Source organism: Natator depressus, chromosome 20 (genome assembly GCF_965152275.1).
Source record: "Natator depressus isolate rNatDep1 chromosome 20, rNatDep2.hap1, whole genome shotgun sequence".
Taxonomy (NCBI): domain Eukaryota; kingdom Metazoa; phylum Chordata; order Testudines; family Cheloniidae; genus Natator; species Natator depressus.
In genome coordinates, this window is record NC_134253.1 from 2,336,175 (window position 1) to 2,359,866 (window position 23,692).

Genomic DNA, 23,692 nt, shown 5'->3' on the forward strand with positions numbered 1-23,692 from the left:
GGGGGAAGGGGGCGTGGTGGAATGCTCACCCAGCCCCGCCCCGCGCCACCGACCACTCAGAGCACGAGGGGCGTGACTTCTCCCGAGCCCGTCGGAGAGGCAAAGGGCTGCGGCTCCCGCCTCCTGCCCAATCAGAGCCAGAGGGGTGCGGCTTCGGCGGCGCCCGGCCCCGCCCCGTCGCCGGTCTGTCCAATCGGCCGGCGCGCGGGGCGGGGCCGGCGCGGGCCCCGCCCCCCCGGCGGCCCGGCCCGGGCCCCGCTAGCCGTGGGCGCGGCCAGTGCGGCGGCGGCGGCCCCATGGAGCGGAGGGAGGGTCCGGGGCCCGGCGCGGCCGAGGCGCTGGCCGCCCTGGCCGCCTTCGGGAAGCTGCTGCTGAGCCTGGCGCCGGTCTACGTGGCCGGGCGGCTGGGCCTGAGCCTGGGCTTCGTGCTGCTCGGCCTGGGGCTCTACGCGGGCTGGCGGGCGGCGCGGCGGGGCAAGGAGCGGAGCCTGCGGGCCGCCCGCCGCCTGCTGGAGGACGAGGAGCGCCACGTGAGCGCCGCCGCCGCCGGCCTCTACCTGAGCCCGCGGGAGCTGCCCGCCTGGGTGAGGAGAGCGGCCCCCCCGGGGCCCCCCGTCCCCCCGCCTCCTCTTCGCCCCCTCCCCCCGGGGCCCCCCCGGGGCCCCCCGCCTCCTCTTTGCCCCCCCCCCCGGGACTCCCCGCCCCCTGGGGATCCCCCTGCCCCGCCGCCGCCTCTGGGCCTCCCATGCCCCCCCGCCTCCTCTTTGCCCCCTTGGGGACCACCATCCTACCAGGGTTCCCCCTGCCTCCTCTTCGTCCCCCTGGGACTCCCCGCCCCCCTGGGGATCCCCCTGTCCCCCCCGCCTCCTCTTTGCCCTCCCCCCTTCCCTGGGTGAAGAGAGTGCCTGCCCCCCCAGTTCTCTCTGCCCCACCCTGGGGAACTCCCCATCCTCTTCACCCCCATCCCTGCCATCAGCTGCCCACCTGGATGAGCAGACCAGACCCCCCCAGCCGGGACTCCCTCATTCCCCCCATCTCCTCTTCACACATTCACCAGGAGCTGCCTCAGCCCTGTCTAAAGATCCTTCTCCTTGGTCCCTGCCATCCTCTGCCTGTCCCCACCCAGCCCCCTTGGGCATCTCGCGATCCGTCCTTGGCTGGGTCTGTCTACAGCACCCTCCTCCCAGGACATCACATGCCCGTGTCCCGCCCAGAGACTGCGCCATTCCTTCTCCAGGAGCCCTTCGCTCTGGGCATCCAGTTCCCTGCCTCTTCCTGGGTCAGGCCCCCACCCTGGCTTGGCCCCATCACATGCCAGCCCTGCCCCGTCCTGCCATCCTGCCGCATCCCTTCACCCCTTTCCTCACTGCTTCTCCTCCTACCCTTCCCAGTCGGCCGGGTTTTTCCATCTCTCTCTGTGTGTGGGGAGCAGGTGGGGATTGGATCAGTGACGATGCAGGGGGAGCCCCTCCTGGTTTTAGGGTCTTGGCCTGTTTCCCCCGCAGCCCCTTTCCAGCAGTGGGAGCGGCCTGCCCTGGGTTTTGCTGGGGCTCCCCAGCAGCCGGCTGCTGGTTCTTTTCGCACCGACCACCGGTCTGTGCTGAGCTGTGACGCCAGCACGGAGCACCTGGCCCTCAGCCTCCAGCAGGGGAGAGGAGAAGGGACCAGCTGAAGGAGGCTGCAGTGGAAGCAAAATCCTGAGCAGCCAGGAACAGAGGTCGGCGTCTTCAGTCTTAGGTGCTGAAAGTTAGACACCGACATCCAGACAGGGCCCTGATCCAGCAAAGCCCCCAGGACGTGTCACCGAGTCCCTCCCTGTTCAGGGAGACACGGGGCTTAAAGGCCCCTGGGCTCTGAGCACGTGCTTAGGTGGTTTGCTGAATCCAGGCTTCGGTTATTTCAGTGGGAGCATCTGCAGGCTAAACCGTTTCTTCGGATGCTTCCGCTCAGACCTGGTGGGAACGTTCTGGCTCGGGGCTGGGTTGGCTTGTGTTAATCCTGCGCTGGATTCCAAGTTAATTGGAGTCATTAACCATCGGCCCAGAGCCCATTTCACGAGGCATTTTCTGCTGGGGCTTAAGGGAACTAAAATCTAGCGGCGGGAGGGTTTGTGGCCGGGTGCTTGTGCGGTTTTTAGTTCTCCTTCCTTCCTCTTTGCCACCAGAGCATTTCAGGTACCCCTTGGACAAGGGGGGCTGGAACAATCTTTAGAGCTCCATTTTTTTAGGAAATAGAAATGACGTCATTATGATATTTTAACACCTTTAAGTGGGAAGCGGTGTTATATGTGGATTGAAGCTAGGAACCAGCACGATAGGTCAGAGCAGGGGTCCATCTGAGTCCAGTATCCTGTCTCCAGCAGCGGCTGGACCCCAGCTGGTTCCAAGGGACGATTATGGAATGATCCCCCCCAGAGGGGAAGTTTCCTCCTGACCCCTATCAGTCGGAGGTTGACACGTGCCCTGAAGCATGAGGGTTCAGATCTCTTCCAAACTCTTCAGTAGGCTTTTTAAACCCTACCCCTGCAGTGTCTGCAACCAAAACCTCACAGCAAGGTACTGCCGCATGAGAATCTTAGCGTGACGTGGGACAGACTCAGTGAAATTGCTTAGCTCACCAGCTCCTTCGGGCAGGGTCCAGAACAACATCTGATCTGGTTTACGGACCCAAAATGGATGAAGATCTAGATGCTTTACACAGTGTCAACAATGACAAACCAAAATTGATGTTGAAAAGAGGGTTGTTGCTTTTTTTGGCCACGGTGGTTAGGAACTGGGGCGGGGTGAAAGGAAGTGAGAATACAGATCTTTGCCTCAGGACTAGATGTCTTTCTGCCAGAGATGCACTTGCTCACCCAGCAGCCCTGGGTGGTTAGACTGGTGCCTTCTGCCCTGGAAATCCAAGATTTTAATCCTGAGGGATAAGGAAGAGCCGAAGCGTCATCTTCTTGGTTTAAAAAAGTCTTGGGCCCTGTTTGTCTGGCAGCTGGGGTGGGGGAAGCGGGATGTGTGTGTGCTCATCCCCTTACACACCATACATGGAGAGATTTCCCTGCACTGGCCGCTGCCCCAAAGGCCTTGGATTGCTCTGGGATGCCGGCAACGCAGCCCGGCTATGCGTGGTCAGACCCTGAGTGCTCTGGCCCTGTTTCCCCCATCCATTGGCAAAGGGGAGGGGGGGGGGATCATACAGGGGCAGTGGGGAAGGGTCAGATCCCTTTTGCAAGAGGGCGAGATGGGGGCTGGGAGCTGCTCATTGGAGAGTTTTCCTGTGTTTTCCGGCTGCCCACCCCAAGCCGTGTCTCCTCTGGTGGGACCAGCCGGGTGGGGCGGCCCCCTCCCCCCGGCCAGGCTGGTGTGGAACCACATGGGAGCGATCTGCTGCCAGGCTTCACGGCATTGGGGTCTAAAGGTTGGGCTGTGAAACAAGCACGGCCCCAGGGCAAATGTCCTCTGGTTGTGGGCAAACCTGTCTGTGGGGGGCATGAGAACAGAGCTCAGTCTCCAGGGCTTGTCCCCTCCTGGGCCATCCCACTGAGGCTGCCAGCGCCAGGGCTGGCTACTGCCAGTTGGCTGGGTAGCTCAGGGACTGGTGGTCTGGGCCTTGGGGGAGCTGGCTTTGCTGAGTGACCTTGAGCGAGTTGCTCTGGCTCTCTGTGCCTCAGTTTCCCCACCCAGCCTTCATCTGTCTACCCAGCTCGCGAGCTGTTTGGGGTACCGACCGCCTCTTGCGGCTCCAGGCACGGCAAGCTCCTGAGCCCGGCTGGCCCCTCTAGGCGCTATGGCAATCCAACGCTTTGCGCTGCAGCCCCCTGAGGCCTGGCAGGCTCGTTTCACAGGCCAGGAATCGCTCCCGTCCTGGCTCCGCCCCGCCGGCCTCCAGCATCCCCGCTCCTGGCACGCATGGAATGTGGCTGAGTCACCGCCAGCCGCCCCCTCTGTTTTCTGCCATAACGGAAACCCTGCTGCTGCGTCTTTCTCAGCCCCAGGCGGCCTTGGCAGCTGCCAGCGGCTCTGTGGGTGTCGCCTGCTCCCCATCCACCCACCCGGCTCTGCTCCGTGAACCTGCTCGGGGGGTGGAGCGGCTGTGATGGACGCGGGCCCCTGTGGCTCGCTCATCCACTGTCTCTAGACAGCCGCTTCCTGCCTCGCCCCCCCCCCCCCCCCCAGACATGCGGCCTACAGGCCACCTGGGGAGCTGGCCCCACAGCCGTGACCAAAGCCTGGGGAAGGGGCAGAAAGGCTCCTGCTAGCTTTGGGTCAGGGCCTGCCTCCGGAGGGGGCGCTAGGGAGCCCCTGGCTGACCCCAGCCGGGGGAACCGGTTCCCCCACAAGGTCCAGGTGGAGCCCAAAGCCGGGGGGGCTGAGCTTCCCCCTCCTCCACCCCCATAGAGACCCCCCGGGCCAGGCGCGTGTGCAGGGTTTGGCGCCCTGCGGGCTGGTCGCTCGGCACCAGCTGCATGACGGTAGCCGTGCGGAGCCTGTTGTGCTAAAGTCGCCCTCGATGGGCACGGCGGGGAGATGCCCCCCCATGGTGCCGATGGGGACAGGCCGCCCGGACCGGAGCTGGGCTCTGCCTCCCCGGAACAGGCCCGGCAGGTTTGGAAGCGTCCCCTGGGCGGTGTTTGCTCTGCGGGGCGCAGCTCCTGCCTCCTCCCCCACAAGGGCTAGTCGGGTTGGGGGAGGGGGGATCGCGCTGCCTGACCCAGGCCTGGCGTCTCGGTGCCAGCCCGGGACACTCTATCTTACACTAGCCCTGCCAAGTTCTCCCTTGTGCTGAGTGTGGGCGCCGAGCCACCCTCACCAGCAGGCCCTCTCCCAGGTCAGGCATACTGTACATATGGGGAAACTGAGGCACAGCAGGGCGGTGAGCTGGGACTAGAACCCAGGAGTCCTGACTCCCAGCCTGTGCCTGTGACTTTCCTCTCGGCGGAGGGGTGGGCTCTTGGCTTTAACCCTGGCTCCTTCGAGCCAAACTCGCCGCCTTAGCAGATCTCCAAGCCAAGAGAGCCCCCCTACATGCCCTGCTCGCCCCCTGCTGGTCGGCTCAAGTGTCCAGATGGTGGAGCCCTGAGCCAGGCCCCGCTGCGGGCAAGGCTGCCCATCTGAATCTTTGCTGGGCAGATCAGGTCTCTGCAGGACCCGCTGGGGCGACCCAGGGACTTGGCCTCGCAGCGTCTGGCCAGCGGGGAGGCCTGGTTGGGTAGCAGGAGATCTGGGCTGTGTTCAACCGGTGCGCCTGCCTCCTCTCTGTGCCTCAGTTTCCCCATCTGGCCCAGTGCTTTCCAGCTGCACGGGACTATGGGAACCGTGGCTGCGCCAGAATGGGACTTGGCAATCGCTCCCTGCTCCCGGTTTGCAGTGCCCCAAATCCATCCCCTCCAGTGGACACAGGGTTTGTTATTTTAGGGTCACTCACAAACACTGTTGCTCTTGGCAGTCTGCGAACAGCGGACTAAGTGTGCCACCTTGTCACTGGAGCATCTGTCATGGGCGTTAGGCAGGGCGTGCCCGTGTGTTATCGTAGGGTCTCTCACGGGGGCGGGGCTGGGGATCCCCGTGTGTTATCGTAGGGTCTCTCACGGGGGTGGGGCTGGGGCTGGGGGTGCCCGTGTGTTATCGTAGGGTCTCTCACGGGGGGAGTGCTTGGCATACTGGTTTGTTTTTGTAGGGTCTCTCACGGGGGCTGTTGGTGTTTTGGTTTTGCACTGACCCCAGGTCCCTCTCTGGGCTCCCAACCCACCCCTTGATCCGATTCCCTGCAGGCGTCGTCTCCTCCCCTCTAGGTCACACAGCCAGCCTGTCCCCAGAGCTCAGCAGGGTTGGTCCCCATCCCCCCCTGCCAGATCAGCCCCCCCTTCCCAAAGACCTCCCTGGCCACCCCCTTCTCCAGCATCATTTCTGGGGGGCCAGGTCCCCCCTTTCCCCGAGCTCTTGGCTTGTGCCTCTGACCACCAGCAGGCCGTTAATCAGATGCTCTGGGAGCCCCCCTTTGACCCCCCAGCTGTGGGATCTCTGCCCACTGGGTCCCGTGGTTACCGCCCTGCACATGATCCGTGGCGGGGCCAGCTCAGTGCCGTATCTAGGGCAGAAGTGCCCTTGGGCCTGACGCCTCCCTTGTGATGGGCAAGGGAGGGGTCTGGTGGGGGTAGGAGCCAGGACTCCTGGGTTCTGTCACTGCTCTGGGAGGGGAGTAGGATCTAGTGGGGGTTGGGAGCCAGGACTCCTGGGTTCCATTCCAGCTCGGGGAGGGGAGTGGGATCTACTGGTTAAAGTGGGAGGAGGTGGCCCCCTGAGTCCACTGCTCATGCCCCGTATGGGAGGGTGCAGCCCATGCCCCGCTGGTCCCCTCCCCTCCATGTGCTGCTCTCTGCCTTCGCCTGCGAGGGGAGGAAGCGAAACAGGTTGGGGAAGGCTCTGGGCTCCCGGCCGCAAGGCAGCTACCAGCCCCTCGGCCTCTCCAGCTGCCACCCTGCACGTCCCTCGGGCTCAGAGCTGACAAAGGGTGGCAGGGTTTGGCTGGGGGCCAGGACAGCTCTGTCCCCCGGCATCAAGCCATTGCTTCCTAGGGCCAGGAACACACCCAGCCAGAGAGCCCGAGACATCGACCCCGCGGGCTGCTCGGATCTGGCCCGGAGCCTGCTCGCCGGCTGCAGCCGCTCTGGGGGCAACTGTTTTGTGTCTGTGTCTGTTCCAGAGCCCTTCGCACGCTCTGTGCCAACAGGGAAATGCAGCCACCTCTGGGGTGGGACACGGGGCCTGTGTGTCCAAGGATCCCTCACCCGGCACTGAGATGCAGCCACCTCTGGGGTGGGACACAGGGGGCCTGTGTGTCCAGGGAACCCTCACCCAGCACTGAGATGCGGCTGCCTCTGGGGTGGGGCATGGGGGCTCTCTGTCCAGGGATCCCTCACCCGGCACTGAGATGTAGCCACCTCTGGAGTGGGGCACGGGGGCTCTCTGTCCAGGGATCCCTCACCCAGTACTGAGATGCAGCCACCTCTGGGGTGAGGCACAGCGGCCAGGGCACACTATGCAAGGGAGAAGAGATCCTGGCCAGGGAGCAGGGCCATTCCCCTGCTCTTAGTGAAGTGGCTAGCAGGATTTCAAAGGGCTGACAGGATGAGGCCTGAGCAGACCCCCCTGGCCAAGCCTTTCCTGCTCCCTGCGTTGCTGTCTGTGACCAGCACGCTGGCATGGGAGTCGGGGCTGGACTCCGCGGGGTCCCTCCCAGGGCTCGCTCCCTGAGCCGAGGGGCTCTGACGGGGTGGGGGGGGCAAGGGAAGGCCCCCCTTGATCCTCGCCAGGCACATGGGGATCCTCCCTGTGAGTCATGGCCCAGAGGTTCCCCCCCTGCTCCCGAGTTTACACCTTCTGCTCGCTCTTGGCTCCCTGGCGCCATCTCTTCGCCACCTGGTCTCCACCCCTCCTTGGCCCAGTGCCAGTTGCCATGCCCAGCCCGTCCTGGGCTCCCCGTCACATCCGTCCTCCCTTCCCCCCCCAGCTCCTCGGCCTCCAGTCGCTGGCCCCCAAAACTAGCTCCCCGGCCCTCAAGGGAGCCTTGGCCCAGTTCATGGGGTCATGACTGGCACTGGGGCCAGAGGCAGCTGGTGACTTGACGGGTTTGGTTCATGCTGCCCCCCCCGCAGCCCCGTCCTTAAACCGGATTGAGGGGGGAAGGGCGGGGCTGCAGGGGGTGGATTTGTGAGATGGGTGCACAGCGTTTCGCTTTGATTCACCTCGCGGGGAAGCCGGCGCCCCCACTTCCCCCCCTGCCAACGGCATCGCACGGGCGCCGCCCCACACCCCCAGCGGGCCGGCCGTGCGTCTCTGTAACGCTGGGGGGGTGACTTGCAGGGTGGAGGGCCAGGCCCGGAGCCTCTTGCACGGTGACGTTGCCCTATTTCCCCAGCCGGCAGGCCGGGCCGAGTCGCAGGGGAGAGATCCGCACACAGCACGCTGGGGGGAGCCCCATGGCCCAGCCTGGGCCCGGGTCCCCCCCACCTGTCTCTGCAGCTCCCTGTCCTGCACCCCGCAACGCTCCCCCCTGGGCTGGACGCGGCGGGGAGCAAAGGGGCTTTCCCACTGGCGGCGTTGGTGCCGCACAAGGACGGAGGGGGCCAGACCACCCTCTGAGGCCCCTAGTTCAGTGCTGGGGGGGCAGGGGCAGGCAGGGCCGCCTTCCTCCCGCGCTGGCAGCTGTCCAGAAGCCTGGCACAGTGCCCCACTTGGCTGCTGGTTCAGGCATCTCCTGTGGTTTTTCTCCGCGGTCCCCTTCAGCTCTGAGAAGAGAGAGATGAAGAAACCTGCCCTCGCCGGCTGTCAAAATTGCTTCACGCCCAGGGTCTTGGCAATAAGCAGCCATGGGGGCTGTGCCATGGGGCCCTTGACCCCGAGGTTGCTCCCGCCGTGTCGTCACCCCGGGCCCAGCCACTCGCTACCCTGGGTCAGGGCTCCTGGCCCAGCCCGTCCTCGCCCGCTGACCCAGTGTTCACAGAGCAGATTGAATTGAAACGGGGCCCTTGGCACGTCCTGGGCTTTTCACTCCCTGTGATAAGGAGCCTGGTGCAAACAGCAACAAGAATCTCTGTTTGCAGGAGGCTGGAGCTCCTGGTACCCCTGCAGTGTGGGGCCCCCATGCACTTCCCAGACATCTCACAGCCCCCTCCTGGGGCCGGTGGGGGGGTGCTAACCCCGGTTTGCAAATGGGGAAACTGAGGGAGAGGAAGTAACTTATCTGTGGTCACATAACGGACAAGAACCCAGGAGTCCTGAATCTCAGTCCCCTGCTCTAACCACTAGACCCCACTCCCCTCCCAGAGCCAGGGAGGGAGCCCAGGAGTCCTGGCTCACAGCCCCCTGTGCTCTAACCCACCAGACTCACTCCCCTCCCAGATCCAGGGGTAGAACCCAGGAGTCCTGGCTCCCAACCCCCCCTGCTCTAACCACCAGACCCCCACTCCTGTCCCAGAGCCAGGGAGAGAGCCCAGGAGTCCTGGCTCCCAACCTGCCCTGTTCTAGCCACAAGACCCCCCTCCCTGAGCCATGGGAGCCTGGCACCCCCCTGACGGGCTCTGTCTGCCTCTGTCTGCAGGTCAGTTTCCCGGACGTGGAGAAGGCCGAATGGCTCAACAAGGTGAGAGCGAAGGGTGGGCACATGTCCATCAGCCATGGGGAGCGGGAAGGGCTTGCTCTGCCCCCCCAGCTAACGCCCCTTTCCCCCACCCTCCCACGTGCCCCCTGCAGATCCTGGCCCAGGCCTGGCCTTTCTTCGGGCAGTACATGGAGAAGTTGCTGGTGGAGAACATCGCCCCCATGATCCGCGCCTCCAACACCCACCTGCAGACCTTCGCCTTCACCAAGGTCGACATGGGCGAGAAGGTAGGGCCCCCACCTTGGGCCATGCCCCCTCCCCTCGAGCCCACATCTCCCCAGCTGCTGCGTTAAACTAGGCTTGGAGCAGCCAAGCACGAGGCTCCTTCGGCTGAGGCCCGAGCCACTCGCTGTACGAGTGGACTCCAGCGGGGAGCGAGGGAATCTCTGCCTTCCTCCCTCCTTGCTGCTGGAGGAGATGGATGGAGCTGGGGGGGGCGGGATCCCAGGGATATACAGAGTCAGTGGGACCCCAGGCCTGTTACAGCAGCCCCTCCCTGAGCTTGGGGGAGACCCCCCCCCCATCACGTGGGCTGGGTGCACGTCCGTTCCCTCAATTCGCCTGCAGCACGTGGCCTTGTTGAGCAGCTGCCACGTCCCACCCCAGGGGCAGCCGCATTTCAGGGTCAGAGCCATTCCAAGCCCTCTGGGGAGCCAGCACCCCGATGTGGGGAGTCAGGATCTCCCCGGCAGGGGGCAGGGCGTGCTCCGGTAACCGTCTGCCTCCTGCTTCCATCCAGCCCCTCAGGGTAATGGGCGTGAAGGTTCACACTGGCCAGAACAAGAAGCAAATCCTGCTGGACCTGACTGTCAGGTAAGGAGCCAGCTGCCTCCGCGCTGCTCCCTAGCAGCCAGCCCCGATAGCGCAGCTCGGAGACTCACCCGGGGGTGCCGAATGTGCTGGTTCTCAGAGATTGGCCTGGTCGCCCGGGCCAGGATCTCACCGTGAGAAGCCGCAGGGCCTGTCTGTGGCCAGCAGCCTCGGCCCTTAGGCCTGGCTGCCCTGTGCAGCGTCGGGTCCCCTCCCCAAGGCATGGTGGGGCAGCCGGCCCACAAGAAGGGCGGTGAAGGGGGCGGGGAGACGGGTCTTGGCTCTCTGCTAAGGAGAGGATGGGGGTCCCTGGTCTGGGGGGGAGCTGGGGTACGGTGAGGGGGTGCGAAGGGTTAAGTGGGGGGGAAGGCGCCGCGCCCCTCATGCTCCCGTCTCCGCAGCTACGTGGGGGACGTGCACATCGACGTGGAGGTGAAGAAATTCTTCTGCAAGGCCGGGGTGAAGGGGATGCAGGTGAGATGCCCCCGCTGGGGACACTGCAGCCTCTGGGGGCAGCCGCTTCCCCCCCTTTCCACCCTCCGTTCTGCGTGGGGGTTTTGCTGGGATGGAAGAATTTGGGGGGTGGGTTTTCAGGAGGGGAGGCTGCTGGGGAGCTGGGGGAGGTGTGCGGGGTGGGGGCTGGGGAAGTCTGGGGGGGGATTGGGCCGGGCGCTCACTCTCCGTCTTGCCCCCAGCTGCACGGGGTGCTTCGCGTCATCCTGGAGCCCCTCATCGGGGACATGCCCATCGTGGGGGCCCTGACCATGTTCTTCATCCGCCGCCCCGTGAGTACAGCCCCCCCCAACGCCTGGGGGCTGCAGGGAGACCTGGCTCCAAGGCCCCCGCCCCGGCTGAGGAATGTGTGGGGCGCTGGGGACAAGGGTGGGAGATGGGAGATCTGTCTGGGGCCGGACCTGCTCTCCTGTTTGGGGGTGCAGATGGCTCCCGGGGGCGGGGACAGGACTTGGGTTTCCCCTGGGCTCTGAGCACCAGGCTTCCCCGCTGTGCAGCCTGGGGGCTGGGGGGGCGTCAGTCCCTGGACGTGTCGTGGCCCCACGGCCCCAGGCCCAGGCTCTGGCTCACTGGATGCAGCCACGGGGGGGGGGTTGACTGCAGGGGCCCCTGGGAGATGCCAAGATGCCTTTTGGGGGGGGGCGCTGATAAGAAGTGCACCCACCTTGTCTGTCCGTCTGTCCGGGATTCCCAGTGTGCCCTCCAGCTCAGGGGGAGCAGCTGGCGAGTCTAAACCCCCGCCCTTGCTTCTCCCTCCCCCAGACTCTGGACATTAACTGGACGGGGATGACGAACCTCCTGGACATCCCAGGGCTCAGGTGAGTCCCTGCCCACCCTCCCCACTCGCAGCCTGGGGGTCCCCACGCCCAGTGAATGCCCCACGCAGCAGGGGGTGGGGTTGGAGGGCAGGGAGGCAACTGGAGGGGGGGGGGCGCAGCAGGATCCATTCCCTGTCCAGTGCGGGTCCGCGCCCCCATACCCCGCAGCCCAGCTGTTCCTTGGTCACCCTCCCCTCCACGTTTATGGGATGGGGGGGAGCTGGGGCCAGTTCCCCCCCACCCAAGCCAGCTGAGCTCTGCCCTTGCCCCGCCCCCCTGCAGCTCCCTGTCGGACTCCATAATCATGGACTCCATCGCGGCTTTCCTGGTGCTGCCCAATCGCCTGCTGGTGCCCCTGGTGCCCGACCTGCATGACGCAGCCCAGCTCCGCTCCCCGCTGCCCAGGGTAAGGCCGGCACCGCGCCCGGGGGGAGGGGCCGGGGCTCCAGGGCCCGGCTGAGTCTCTCCCCCCTGGCTCCTCAGGGGATTGTGCGCGTCCACCTGCGGGAGGCCAAGGACCTGCAGTCCAAGGACAAGTACGTGAAGGGGCTGATCGAGGGCAAGTCGGACCCCTATGCCCTCGTCCGCGTGGGCACCCAGCTCTGCACCAGCCAGGTCATCGACGAGAGCCTGAACCCCGTCTGGAACGAGACGTACGAGGTGAGCGTGCCCCACGGCCGGCCAGTGGGACTCGAACTCGGGGCACTGCAGCCCGACTAGCCGGGGAGCCTCTCAGATGGCTGCCCGTGGCCCGGGCGCTAGAGGGGGACGGAGCCCTGGGTGGGGTGCACGTGGGTCTGGGCTTGGTGCGCTCCCCCCTCCCAATGCACTGACCCCTCCCACTTCTTCCGCACCCCCCAGTTCGTCGTGCACGAGGTGCCGGGGCAGGAGCTGGAGGTAGAGCTGTTTGACAAGGACCCCGACCAGGACGACTTCCTGGGCAGGTGAGAGATGCGGGTGGGGGGGCACCAGGCTGGGATCCGCACAGGGGGGAGCCCTGCTCTGGGGATGGGCAGAACCACGATGGCTGAAGCCACTGGGGAGGCCAGGGCCAGATTCAACCCCCCCTCGGAGCGGCGAGTTCCAGCCGGGCGCTCACGGCGTCTCCTTCCGCCCCTTCCAGGATGAAGCTGGATTTCGGGGAGGTGCTGCAGGCCCGCGTGCTGGAGGAGGTCAGTGGGGCAGCAGGAGGGAGTTGGGGCAGATTTGGGGACTGAAGGGCCGGGGGGAGCACTGGGGGGGAGGTGCGTGGATTTGGGGGGGTGCCTCCCCAGGTGTGGAGGTGAGGGAACTGCCTGGGAATTTCTTGACTTCGCGTTTCCCCTGGGAGAGGCTGGCTGGCTGAGAGTCTCTCTCCGAGGCCGGGGGGGGGCGTCTGGAAAGGGTTGGGAAGGGAGACGGTTCCAAGCCGTGAGAGGCGCGGAGCCGAGGAGCCGCGGGGTCCGGAACGTCGGGTCAATCCCAGCGTTGGGCTTCGGAAAAGGCCAACACTGAGCCAAACCGGGATGGTTTTTTCCCCCTGTTGATGGAAAAAATTTCAAGATTTCGATTTTTTGTCCCGATTTGGGGTGGGAACATTTTCCCCCGGGCCGAGAAACCCATTTGGTGCCCAACTCTGAGAGACGCTCGGCCCGGCGGTGGGGGGGCGGGATCTGGGCGGGTCAGAGATGATCCCTTTGTGGGGGTGGGGAGGTGAGTGGGTGGAGCAAGGTGCGGGGGCGCAGGGGGGCTGTGGTGGAAATGGGGGCTGAGGATGGGGAGGGGCAGACGGGGCTCAGGAGGGAGGTGAGGGGCAGAGGCGGAAGTGGGGGGCTGGGGGAAATGGGATTCAGGGACTGACCCAAGTCCTGTCCCGTCCCCCAGTGGTTCCCGTTGCAGGACGGTGGCCGGGGCCAGCTCCACCTGCGCCTGGAGTGGCTCACACCCATGTCCGATGCCTCCAAGCTGGAGCAGGTGAGAGCCCCCCCCAAAATGCAGGAATGGGACCGGGAGGGCCCAGGAGCCTGATCCTGTCCCCCCGTCGCGGCCAGCGCCAGCCTGGGCTCCCCTCGACTCTGAGGGGCTCCCTCCACGGGGGGCGTCCTGCCGGAGCCAGGGCTGTGGATAGAGGACATCACCACAGTGCAGCCCCCCCGTCACTGGGAGGAGAGTGGGGTCTAGTGGTTAGAGCAGGAGGGCTGGGAGCCAGGACTCCTGGGTTCTCTCCCTGGCTCTGGGAGGCGAGTGGGGTCTGGTGGTTAGAGCTGGGGGAGGAGGGAGCTGCGAGCCAGGACTCCTGGGTTCTCTCCACAGCTCTGGGAGGCGAGTGGGGTCTGGTGGTTAGAGTCGGGGAGGAGGGAGCTGTGAGCCAGGACTCCTGGGTTCTCTCCACAGCTCTGGGAGGCGAGTGGGGTCTGGTGGTTAGAGTGGGGGAGGAGGGGGCTGCGAGCCAGGACTCCTGGGTTCTCTCCACAGCTCTGGGACTCCATCATCAGTTGACTGCAGCCTCCCTTTCTGCAGAGACCAGGGCGGTTGCGAGGACGGATAAGTTCAGCTTAAGATCCATGGGGGGATTGGGGAAGACCAACTCCTGGGCAGACAAGAATGGGGGGGCCCCACAGGGGGGTCTGTTGGGCCAGAGCTTTCAGGGGTGACTCCCCCTCCCCCCCCCCCCCAGGTCCTCCAGAGGAACCGAGGAATCTCCTCCAAACCAGAGGCGCCGTCGGCCGCCATCCTGGTCGTCTACCTGGACCGGGCCCAGGAGCTTCCTGTGAGTATCGGCGCCATGGAGGGGTGTCTGGGAAAGTGGGAGGAAGGGATCTGTACTGAGTGGGGCTGGGGGGGCTTGTCCTTGGGGGGATGGGGAGGAGGGCTGGGCTGGGCTGGGCTGAGCTGAGCTGGGTCTTGGCCCCCGGTTACCGTCAGTGACCCCCCGTGTCTCCCCACAGCAGAAGAAGCCCGGCAAGGAGCCCAACCCCATGGTGCAGCTCTCAGTGCAGGACGTCACGCGGGAGAGCAGGGTGAGCCACCGTCGCTGGGGCAGCCTCGGGGCCGTGGTGACCCCGGCCCCCCCCCGGCTACCGTGTGATGGGGGGCTCGCAAAAAGAGTGGAGCCAAAACGGAGCCCCCAGCTCCGCCCATTCCAGCCTCCCCCAGCAGGGACCGCTGTGGGAGTGGGGCAGGAGCTGGGTGGGGCTCCCAAGAGGGGGTGCTGTCGGGAGCAGGGCAGGAGTGGGGGCGCTCCCAAGAGGGGGTGCTGTGGGGAACACGGCAGGAGCTGTGGGGGCTCCCAGCAGGGGCCACTGTGGGGGGCAGGAGCTGGGGGAGCTCCCAAGAGGGGGTGCTGTGAGGAGCTGGGGGGTGCTGGCTGTTGGGCAGCCCCTGTCTCCTCCTGCCCTGGCCTGCTCCAGCAGGGGGCGCTGTAACCCAGCTCCATCTCCTCCCCCCAGATCGTCTATAACACCAGCTCCCCCGTCTGGGACCAGGCCTTCCGCTTCTTCCTCCAGGACCCAGCCAATCAGGACATCGACATCCAGGTGGGCTCCGCCCCCTTTCTGCCAGGCTCCACCCCCTTGCCATAGCCCCGCCCCTTCCCCCTGCCTGGGCAATAACAGGAGCCCTTCCGCCCCCTGCAGGTGAAGGACGACACGCGCCAAACCAGCCTGGGCTCACTCAGCGTCCGCCTGTCCCGCCTGCTGACGGCCGAGGACATGACGCTGGACCAGTGGTTCCAGCTGGAGAACTCGGGGCCGGGCAGCCGCATCTACATGAAGCTCGTCATGCGGGTGAAGCCAGGGCAGAGGGATTGGCCCCCGGGGCCGGGGGTGGATCTCGGGTGCGGGGGTGTCCCCCAGCAGCTGAGAGCTCTGCAGCCACCATCAGCTGCCCCCCGTGATGCCCGGTGCCGCTCTCCCCACAGATCCTGTTCCTGGACGCTCCCGAGGTCTGCGCCTCTCCCCGGCCGTGCGCCCCAGGACAGTCGGACGTGGAGACCAGCACATTCGTCGGCAGCAGTGTGGACCCACCGCCCCGGCCCAGCCGAGCCAGCCCCGACGCCCAGTTCGGCACCGAGGTACAGCCGCAGGAGGGGGCGGGGGATGCTCACCGTATGGGCCCCGCAGCCAGCCCCTCCCATGGGGCGCTGGGACAAGCCCCGCACCCCAAGGTGGCCGGTTCGAATCTGGCCCAGGGCACCGGGTGCTCGCCGGGCTCCTAGCAGGGCCATGGAGACGGAGCCCCCACGCGGGTAGCGAGCCTAGGGCTGACTCCAGAGGGGGGCTCTCCTGTGCAGCGTCGGGGGTGGCTGTGGGGGGAAGCAAGTCATGCGAAGGCTCCCACCCCCACCCCTCCCCGCAGAGCGTGATCCGCATTCACCTGCTGGAAGCTGAGAACCTCATCGCCAAGGACAACTTTATGGGCGGCATGATCCGGGGCAAGTCGGACCCGTACGCCAAGGTGCGGCTGGGCGGGCAGAGCTTCCGCAGCCACGTCATCAAGGAGGAGCTGAGCCCCCGCTGGAACGAGGTCTACGAGGTGAGGGGGGCACAGGCTGGGAAGAGCCCTGGGGAGCAGAGTGGAGGGGTGCCCCTCACCCCATCCGCCACAGCCCCTCCCCTTCCCGGGGGGCTATGCAGGACCAGCCGAGCTGAGCCTGCCAGGAGGAGGCAGAGAGACATTTCCCCTCCTCTCCTGCCCCTGAGTACCCCCAAGGGGCGGGGTGGGGGGTCTCATCCATCATTCTACAGATGGGGGAACAGCACAAAGGGCGGGACCACCCAAGGTCATGCAGCGGTCAGATCTGGGAGTAGAGCCCAGGAGTCCTGGCTCCCAGCCCCTGCCCACTCTAAGTCACTAGACCCCCCCACCCTTCTCAGAGCCGGGGAGAACCCAGGAGTCCTGGCTCCCGGCCCCGCACTGTCCCAACCTGGTCTGTGCCGGGTGGTGGTGGGCTTCTGGTGACCCCTCCACACACCCTTGTTTGCCCCCCCCCCCAGGTCATCGTGAATGAGATCCCCGGCCAGGAGGTGGAGTTTGAGATCTACGACAAAGACATCGACAAGGACGACTTCCTGGGCAGGTGGGTTGGGACCGGAACGGGGCAGGGGAGAGGAATGAATCAAACCGGGGCTCCCAGCCCCCACCTGCTCCACTCGCCTCCTCTTGGGGTTCCCTGGTTCGGGGAGCAGCTGGGGGCCCCCCGAGGGCTTCTCTGCACCCCCTGCCCAGTCTGCAGGGCCCTCCAGCACGATTCAGCTTTAGAGGAAGCTGTGTGGGGGGCCCTCCCCCCAATCTGACCCGTGTTCTTCCCTCAGGTGTAAGATCGCCCTGAAGCGAGCCCTGAGCAGCCGGTTCATCGACGAGGTGGGAGCTCATGGGCCCTCTGGGGGCAGCAGTGGGGGAAGGGGGCGGGGGGCTGGGGCGGGCAAGGGGATCTGACCCCTGCTGCCTTTCTCCTTCCAGTGGCTCCCCCTGGAGGACGTGAAATCCGGCCGCCTCCACGTGAGGCTGGAGTGTCTGCCCCCCACCCCCAACGGCGCCGAGCTGGAGCAGGTACGGGAGGGGGGCCCAGCCAGCCCCCTGCATCCTGGGCAGGCTGCATTGGGCACTGTGGGCTGGAGCACAGAGTACCCAGGGAGCGGGGTAGGGCCAGGGTCAGCTCTCAGCCCGGGGGGGCGGGGGGCTACAGCGATACTGTGGGGCTCAGCGGACAGTGGGTTCAAAACGCAGCAGATGTCACAAGCGACGCAAGCCCCCCCCAGGCCCATTCGGTATTGGCTCCCGGAGAATCCCCAGCCCTGGCTCTGCGGGGGGGCGGGTGCTTGGCCCAGGGTCGGGCCCGGGCTTTGCTGTACAGCCGGGACCCCCGGGGGGCACAGCCGCACCGCTCAGGCTGCAGGAGCCCTGCCAAGCCGGTGAGGGAGGTAACGCAGAGCGTCCGTCCGCCCCGTCGGGGGCAGAACAACCTGGGATGTCAGCTGACATCCTCATCGCCAGCGCCCGGGGGGCTGCCTGGGGGGGTCACCATTCGGCCGTTTCTCCGGGCCACCATCACGGGCCTCAAGCCTTGTGCCAACGGCCGAAGCTTATGTCCTGTGGGCCGCAGGCCCCTTGTGTTACCGCTGAATAAAATGAAGATGAGCTAGCCCCATGGGCTATGCAACCCGTCCAAGACAGGGCCAGCGCCGGGCTGTGGGTCGGGACCCCAGGGCTGGGCCAGCGGGGGGCTGCGGGTCGGGAGTGAGGGCCACCGACAGAGCTGGAGGTGGGGGGAGCCCAGGGCTGGGCCAGCGGGGGGCTGGGGATTGAGGGGCACCAGCCAGCGGGGGGCTGCGGGTGGGGAGTGAGGGAGCGAGGCCGCGTGCTGGGCGCTTGCTCTGTAGCCAGCCCTCGCGGTGGGACGCCATGCTCCCCTCCCCTGCCCACGGTTGTGGGCAGCCCCCTGGCGCTGACCCGCGGGGCCGGGCCGGGCCTCACGCTGGCTCCGTTCCAGGTGCTGATGGTGAACAGCCTGACCCAAAGCCAGAGGAGCGCGGAGCTCTCGTCCGCCCTGCTCTCTGTCTTCCTGGACCGGGCGGCCGACCTGCCGGTGAGCGCGCCCCGAACCCCCTGGACTCTTGGGTCCCGTCCTCGCCCAGGCCTCCTGCTCCACCCTCTGTGCGCACTCTGCCCCCGTCCTTGTGAGACCCCCAGATTGCGGCCGTGGCTGGCTCCTGGCGGGTGGCTCCAGCTTGTGCCAGCCGGCCCCGAGCAGGGCAGATTCCCAGGCTGCCCCGGCACCAGCTGGGGGCCTCCGGCACAGCCTGTCGTGCACCCCACTGCCTGGTCCTGAGGGTGGGGGCTGGGCCAGCTCCATGGGGCTTGTGCCCCCTAGGTTTCCTCCACTCACCGCCCCCCTTCTCCCCAGCTCCGGAAGGGCTCCAAGCCCCCCAGCCCCTACGTCAGCCTCTCCCTCCGGAATGTCTCCTACAAGAGCAAGGTAGCGGGACGCGGGGGTCGGTTTGTGGGGCTTGCCTGGTGATGGGGGCTGCCGGAGAGGGAGAGGCATTGGGACAAATGTGGGGGGAAACGGGGGGGGGTCCCTGTGGGTCGGGGGGATGGTCTGGGGGGTTTGCCCAGTGGTGGGGCTGCTGGAGAGGGAGAGGCATTGGGACAGGGGGCAGAGCGGGTGTTGGGGGAGTACTTGTGCCCAGGGGTATGCCGTGCGGAGGGGCACCCCTGTGTGTTGGAGGGGGTGTGTGGCAGCTGGTTGGTGGTGCTGGGGGGGGGGGTCCTGGCCTCTCTGCTTTCACAGGCTCCCCACCGCCCCACCCCCCAGATCTCCACCTCCACCTCGGAGCCCATCTGGGACGAAGGCTTCTCCTTCCTCGTCAAGCGCCCCCACGTGGAGTCCTTGGAGCTGCAGGTAAATTTCCACACACACCCCCCATCCTTCCCTCCACTGGCTGACCCAGGCCTGAGCTCTGTCTGTCCGTCCGTCCCGCCCGCAGGTGAAGGACGAGGGGGGGCAGAGCCTGGGGGCGCTGAGCCTGCCCCTCACCCAGCTGCTGGCGGCAGAGACGCTGGTGCTCGACCGCTGGTTCCCGCTCAGCCACTCTGGCCCTGGCAGCCAGGTCCTGCTGCGGGTGCAGCTGGGGGTGAGTCGCCCGGCGGGGGGGCGGGGGGGGGCCGGGTGCACTGGAGACTGAACCCCTCTGATCCCCTTGTCTCTTCCCGCCCCCCAGATCTTGGTCTCCCAGCACTCGGGGGTGGAGACCCTCAGCACCCCGTCAGCTGGCGAGGAGGCCAAGAAGCAGCCGGGGGGGTCAGAGCCGGAGCTCTACGTCAGGGAGGACGGGGACCCCGGGGGTGCCGGCCCTGCACAGGAGCTGCGCCACCGCCTCACCCACATGGACAGGTGGGGGGTGCCTGAGTAGGGGGGTGCAGCTGGAGCGTCCGGCCCCCTGGGTTCCCAGCTCTTTCCTGGGGGACCCTGGGGCCCTCCCCACCTCCCTGGGCTCGACTTGGCACTGCCAGGAGCTGCCACTTGGGGGGCTACCGTAACGCTACTAATAACGAGCATGATATAATGGAGCTGGGATCTCAGCTGGGGGCTCTAGGGGCTACCGTAACACTGCTAATAAAGGGCATACCACAGCGGTGCTACCGTAATGCTGCTAATAAAGGGCCCACTACACGGGCGCTACCATAATGCCCCTAATAATGGGCACGCTACAGTGGTGCTACTGTAATACCGCTAATAAAGCTCATGTCATAAAGAGACTCAGCTGGGGCCTCTAGGTGCTACCATAATACTGCTAATAATGCACCCACCCGAACGGGCAGGATTCCGGGGCCCCCCCTAACGCTGCCCCCTCTCTCCGGCACAGTAACTTGGAGCTGGCGGAGGGTCCCCTGGGCCAGCTGCAACTCACAGCCTGGTACCACACGGATGAGCGCAAGCTAGTTGTCGTCGTACATTCCTGCAGGTAATGGGGGGGGGGGCGCGAGCATAGCGATGCGGAGATGTTGGGACCCCTTTCAGGGCGGGGGGAGTTTCCCAGGACGCCTGGGTTCTCCAGCTGCCCTGTGTGAGCTTTAAGTTCCTCTTGGCCGGCGGGGGGCTCGGTTCAGCCCCTGGTTACAGAACCAGCTGCTCTGAGCCACTGAATGGAGCTCACTGGAGGGGGACTGCGTCCCCCTCTCCCCCCTGCCCTCCCCCAGGTGACCCACTCAGGCCTGACCTCAGGGCTGCGAGAGGCTCCCACTACTGGCTGGAGCTGGTGGTAGGTACCTGGTGCCCATCGTCCCCCTCCTGGAGCTCCCCTACCAGCAGCTGTAAGATCTGGGCCTTTGGGGTTCAGCTTCCAGGTTACCCCACATCCCTACACAGGCTGGGCACCCAAAGGGGCCCCCCAGAAGCTTGGCACCAGCCCCCGTCGGTGCTGCTCTGGCTTTCTGGGCACGTCTCTGCATTGGCGGTAGAGCTTCGCCACGTTCTGATTCCCCTCACGCTGTGTGTGTCCCCCCGCCCTCCCCTGCCTCCCCAGGAAGCTGAGGGCGAGTTCGAAGGACATTCCCGACCCCTACGTCTCCCTGATCCTCCTGCCCGACAAGAACCGCGTGACCAAGAGGAAAACCACTGTGCGGAAAAGGACCCTGAACCCCGAGTTCAATGAGAGGTGATGGGGGGCAGTGATGGGCTGGGGTGGGGGAGACCTCTTCCCACTGGTGCAGGTCCCGTCCCCAGGCTCCCCTCACAGCTCTGTCTCCCCCCCACGCCCCGCCCGGCAGGTTCGAGTGGGAGCTGTCCCTGGAGGAGGCCACGCGGAGGAAGCTGGAGGCCTGCGTCAAAAACAGCGTCTCCTTCATGTCCCGGGAGAAGGAGCCCCTGGGGAAGGTAAGGGGGGGCATCGCCATGGTTACCGCTGGGCTCTCCGATCGAGGGGGGGAGAACAATCACATAACTCTTACTTCTTTCTCCCCAGGTGCATCTTGACCTGTCGCAGGTGGACCTGACCCAGAGCAGGGCCCAGTGGTGAGTGGGGGGGGAGGGGCTGGGAACACCCCCTGCCCCAGCTAAGCAACGGGGGGGGAGTCTGGGAATGTCTCTTGCCCCTTCCCCCAGCTGGAGCAATGGGTGGGGGGTCTGGGAATGCCCCCTGCCACTCCCCCCAGCTGGAGCAATGGGGGGGGGGTCTGGGAATGCCCCCTGCCCCTCCCCGCAGCTGGAGCAATGGGGGGGGGGGTCTGGGAACGCTCCCCCTCTCTGGGGAGAGCAGGCAGGACCAGGTGGGTTCCCCTGGCGAAGTCCAGGGCCAGTGCGGCTCCCTGATCTCTGTGGCCTCAGACCCCAAGGTGGGAAGGTGGCTGCAGTGCGGCTTCCCACAGACAGAGCAGTGCAGGGCCCCAGCCGTCTCCAGAATGGAGCCCCGTGTCCTGCATCCCTGTGGGTCTGAAGAATCTCAAGCTCCCCAGGAAGGATGGGGGGTCCCTTGGCTGCATCGGGGACCCCGAGCACTGTGGGTCTGGGGGCCAGGGCTGCTCCTGGGTCACCGTCCCCAGCTCCACAGGTGCCCAGCTCGGCTCAGCAAAGGCCCCTGCTCCGTGGGGGTGGGATCTGGGCTGGGGGGGCAGTTCTGGAGGCAGCTGCCCACCCGTTCACACGCTTCCCCCCCACCCCCCCTTGATCTTCCAGGCACAACTTGAAAGACGACAAGAGCAGCTCTTAGTCCCCCTGGCAGCCCCCCGCTTCCCAGCAGGGTCCAGCCCACGCCCGCCCCTGGCGGCACCAGCCTTCGCTTGTGTGGCTCTGAGCACGCGCCTCTCTTCCGTCCTCTTCGGTGTGAAGCCATGGGGGTGAACGCTGGGGGGGGGCTGTGGATGGGGGGGGTCACCCCCACCATTCCCCACCCCGCGTGTCTGATCAGGGATGCCAAACACAATCTGCCTTTTAACTGACCAAAGAAAATGGACCCACGGCGGAGCCAAGCAGGGGCCTGGGGCCTCGTCCTGGCTCTTGGGCACGACCCCAGATGGAGCAGGGGTCAGGCAGCAGGGTGGGACGTGGCCCCCCCCCCAAGAACCCCACCTGCCTGGTCCGAAAGGCAGGCCGTGCCCGACTTGTCCCAGCTGGCACGAGCTGCCCCAGTGTGGTAGAGAAAGCAGCCCAGATCCCAGGGTGACGGGCGCGGGTGAGACCCCCGCCGAGCCGCGGAGGGCAGGGATCCTGTCCTGAGCGGCGAGAGCCCCAATGGGTTTATCGCCCCAAGAAGGAAAGTTTCCCCCTCACCCCATGATATAGCTTCTCCCAACCCCAGACCCTGTCGGAAGAAACTCCCAGCTGCCACCTCCCCTGTACCCAGCAGCAGGGCTCCCAGCCCCATCACAGAACCCACCGGCCCCCTCCGCCCCACTGCAAAATGCAGCCGCTCGTGCTCTTCGCTAAGGGTCTAGACACCCCCCCAACCCCGCGCAGTGTCTTGCTCTCTCCAAGGCCCTCGTCTTGTTTTTCTTTTTCCCTTCTCTGGGATTTTTTTATTTCCTTGTGCCAACGTCTCGGCTTTTTTACATTATTTATCTCACGTGCCTTTTCATTCTTGTTTTATAAAGCAGCCGGATCAGGGTGGGAGAAGCGGGCTCCAGGCTGGTTGGAGGGGGCAGGAGGGCTCTGCCCCGTACCCCCGGGCATGGGGTGAAGGTAGATTTCCTCCGGACGGTGCCCTGGTCCCTCCCCGTGGGAGCCGCCCCCTGCTCAAGCCAAAAACTCTTGCGCCCTATTTATCCGTATTGTGAAGACGCCACTTTTCGAGTGTTTGCACCAGGAGCGTCCCTCGCAGCCAGCACCAGCCGGGCACCCCCGCGGCCGGACTCAATCGCGCCCGCTGCCTGTGGGGCCGGGCCCACGTCTGCCAGGCCAGCACCCTTGTAACCCGCCTCTGCCAATAAAAGCGAGCAGCCGACTGGCCCAGTGACGTCCGTTTCACCTCGCGGGCAGGTCACAGGGGAACCTTCCACGTTCGATGGGGCCTGTCCAACTTTCCAGCCCCCGGAGCGCCCCCCATGGGGTTCGGGTCTGGTTCTCAGCTACCCCAGCCCTGGCGAGCTGCCTGCCGTACCCGCGCTGTCTGCCCTCCTGCGCCAGGGCCGGTGGATCCGAGCTGTGGGAACTGGGTCTGATGGAGGGGGAGGGGGCGGCCCCCCCGGCTCTCCCCCTTCCCCCTGGGAACAAGCCAGGCCCATGTTAATAGTGTTGCCGATTTGAAGGTTAAATCTGTAGATCTGGGCCAGGCCTGGCCTCGCTCCCCTTCTCCCCCCGCCCCGGCCAACCTTGGCCCCGGTGCCAGCGCCGGGCAGAACTGGCTTTCACCTGACGACAGCACTGCCGAAAGGGATTGCGGCTCACGCTTCAGGGCTCGGGCCTGGCTGGAGTGCAGGGGGCCGGCTCATCCCCCCGCGGCGGCCTGGTTTTGGCCCCCGGCGGAGACAGGCTCAGTGGGGCCTGGCCAGCTGTGCCCGGGCCAGGCCCTGTCCTAGAGTAACAGCCCCTCGGCCCAGCAGCTGCCCCCGGCATGCCCGTGGGGTGGGCTGAGCCGCAGGAGGGCTGCGATGAAGTGGGGCCGGATTAGCAGCCTAAGCCGGGTTAACAGGCTGTAGGCGGCCTGCGGCTGTCCCCAAACAATCCTCAGGCTCTTTGCACCCCGTACGTGCCCACGGGCGCTGAACCCGACCCCCTGCCGAGCCGCAGCCGGCTGGCGCATGCCCAGGGATTACAGCCCCTAATCCCCTCCCCTGCCCCCCTGCTCCTGCCAATCGCGGCTCTTCCGGTGCCTTTCAGCTGCCCCCCGGGAGGAGCTGGGGCTCTGGGCTGAGCCGGTGGGGCAGCGATTCCCTCTCTGCCCGTTTCCTTGCTGGGGATCCCCTCCCTCCAGCTCTTTGCTAAC

At 66.1% G+C, this 23,692-nt stretch overlaps 1 protein-coding gene across 3 annotated transcripts; it reads left to right on the forward strand.

The window, feature by feature from the left end:
• The first annotated feature begins 495 nt into the window (after window positions 1–495).
• On the forward strand, window positions 496–22,703 carry ESYT1 (extended synaptotagmin 1). Of its 3 annotated transcripts, XR_012635901.1 has the most exons (32): window positions 496–584; window positions 9,094–9,135; window positions 9,246–9,380; window positions 9,893–9,966; window positions 10,365–10,437; window positions 10,659–10,748; window positions 11,239–11,294; window positions 11,577–11,700; window positions 11,778–11,954; window positions 12,156–12,238; window positions 12,418–12,466; window positions 13,158–13,247; window positions 13,951–14,043; window positions 14,222–14,293; window positions 14,723–14,809; window positions 14,909–15,058; window positions 15,193–15,345; window positions 15,630–15,806; window positions 16,268–16,350; window positions 16,586–16,634; window positions 16,734–16,823; window positions 17,764–17,859; window positions 18,178–18,249; window positions 18,589–18,675; window positions 18,761–18,907; window positions 18,995–19,167; window positions 19,640–19,738; window positions 20,300–20,431; window positions 20,544–20,649; window positions 20,738–20,787; window positions 21,448–21,592; window positions 22,362–22,703. XR_012635901.1 is itself a non-coding variant. In XM_074935697.1 (31 exons), exons 3-31 carry the CDS (start codon window positions 9,282–9,284, stop codon window positions 21,479–21,481), a joined length of 2,865 nt encoding a protein of 954 aa, XP_074791798.1. In that variant the 5' UTR covers window positions 496–584; window positions 9,094–9,135; window positions 9,246–9,281; the 3' UTR covers window positions 21,482–22,703. The 3 variants fall into 3 exon arrangements, 2 of the variants coding, with proteins under 2 accessions (XP_074791798.1, XP_074791799.1); XM_074935697.1 differs by having other exon boundaries at window positions 21,448–22,703; XM_074935698.1 differs by having other exon boundaries at window positions 14,225–14,293; window positions 21,448–22,703.
• The last annotated feature ends 989 nt before the right edge of the window (window positions 22,704–23,692 follow it).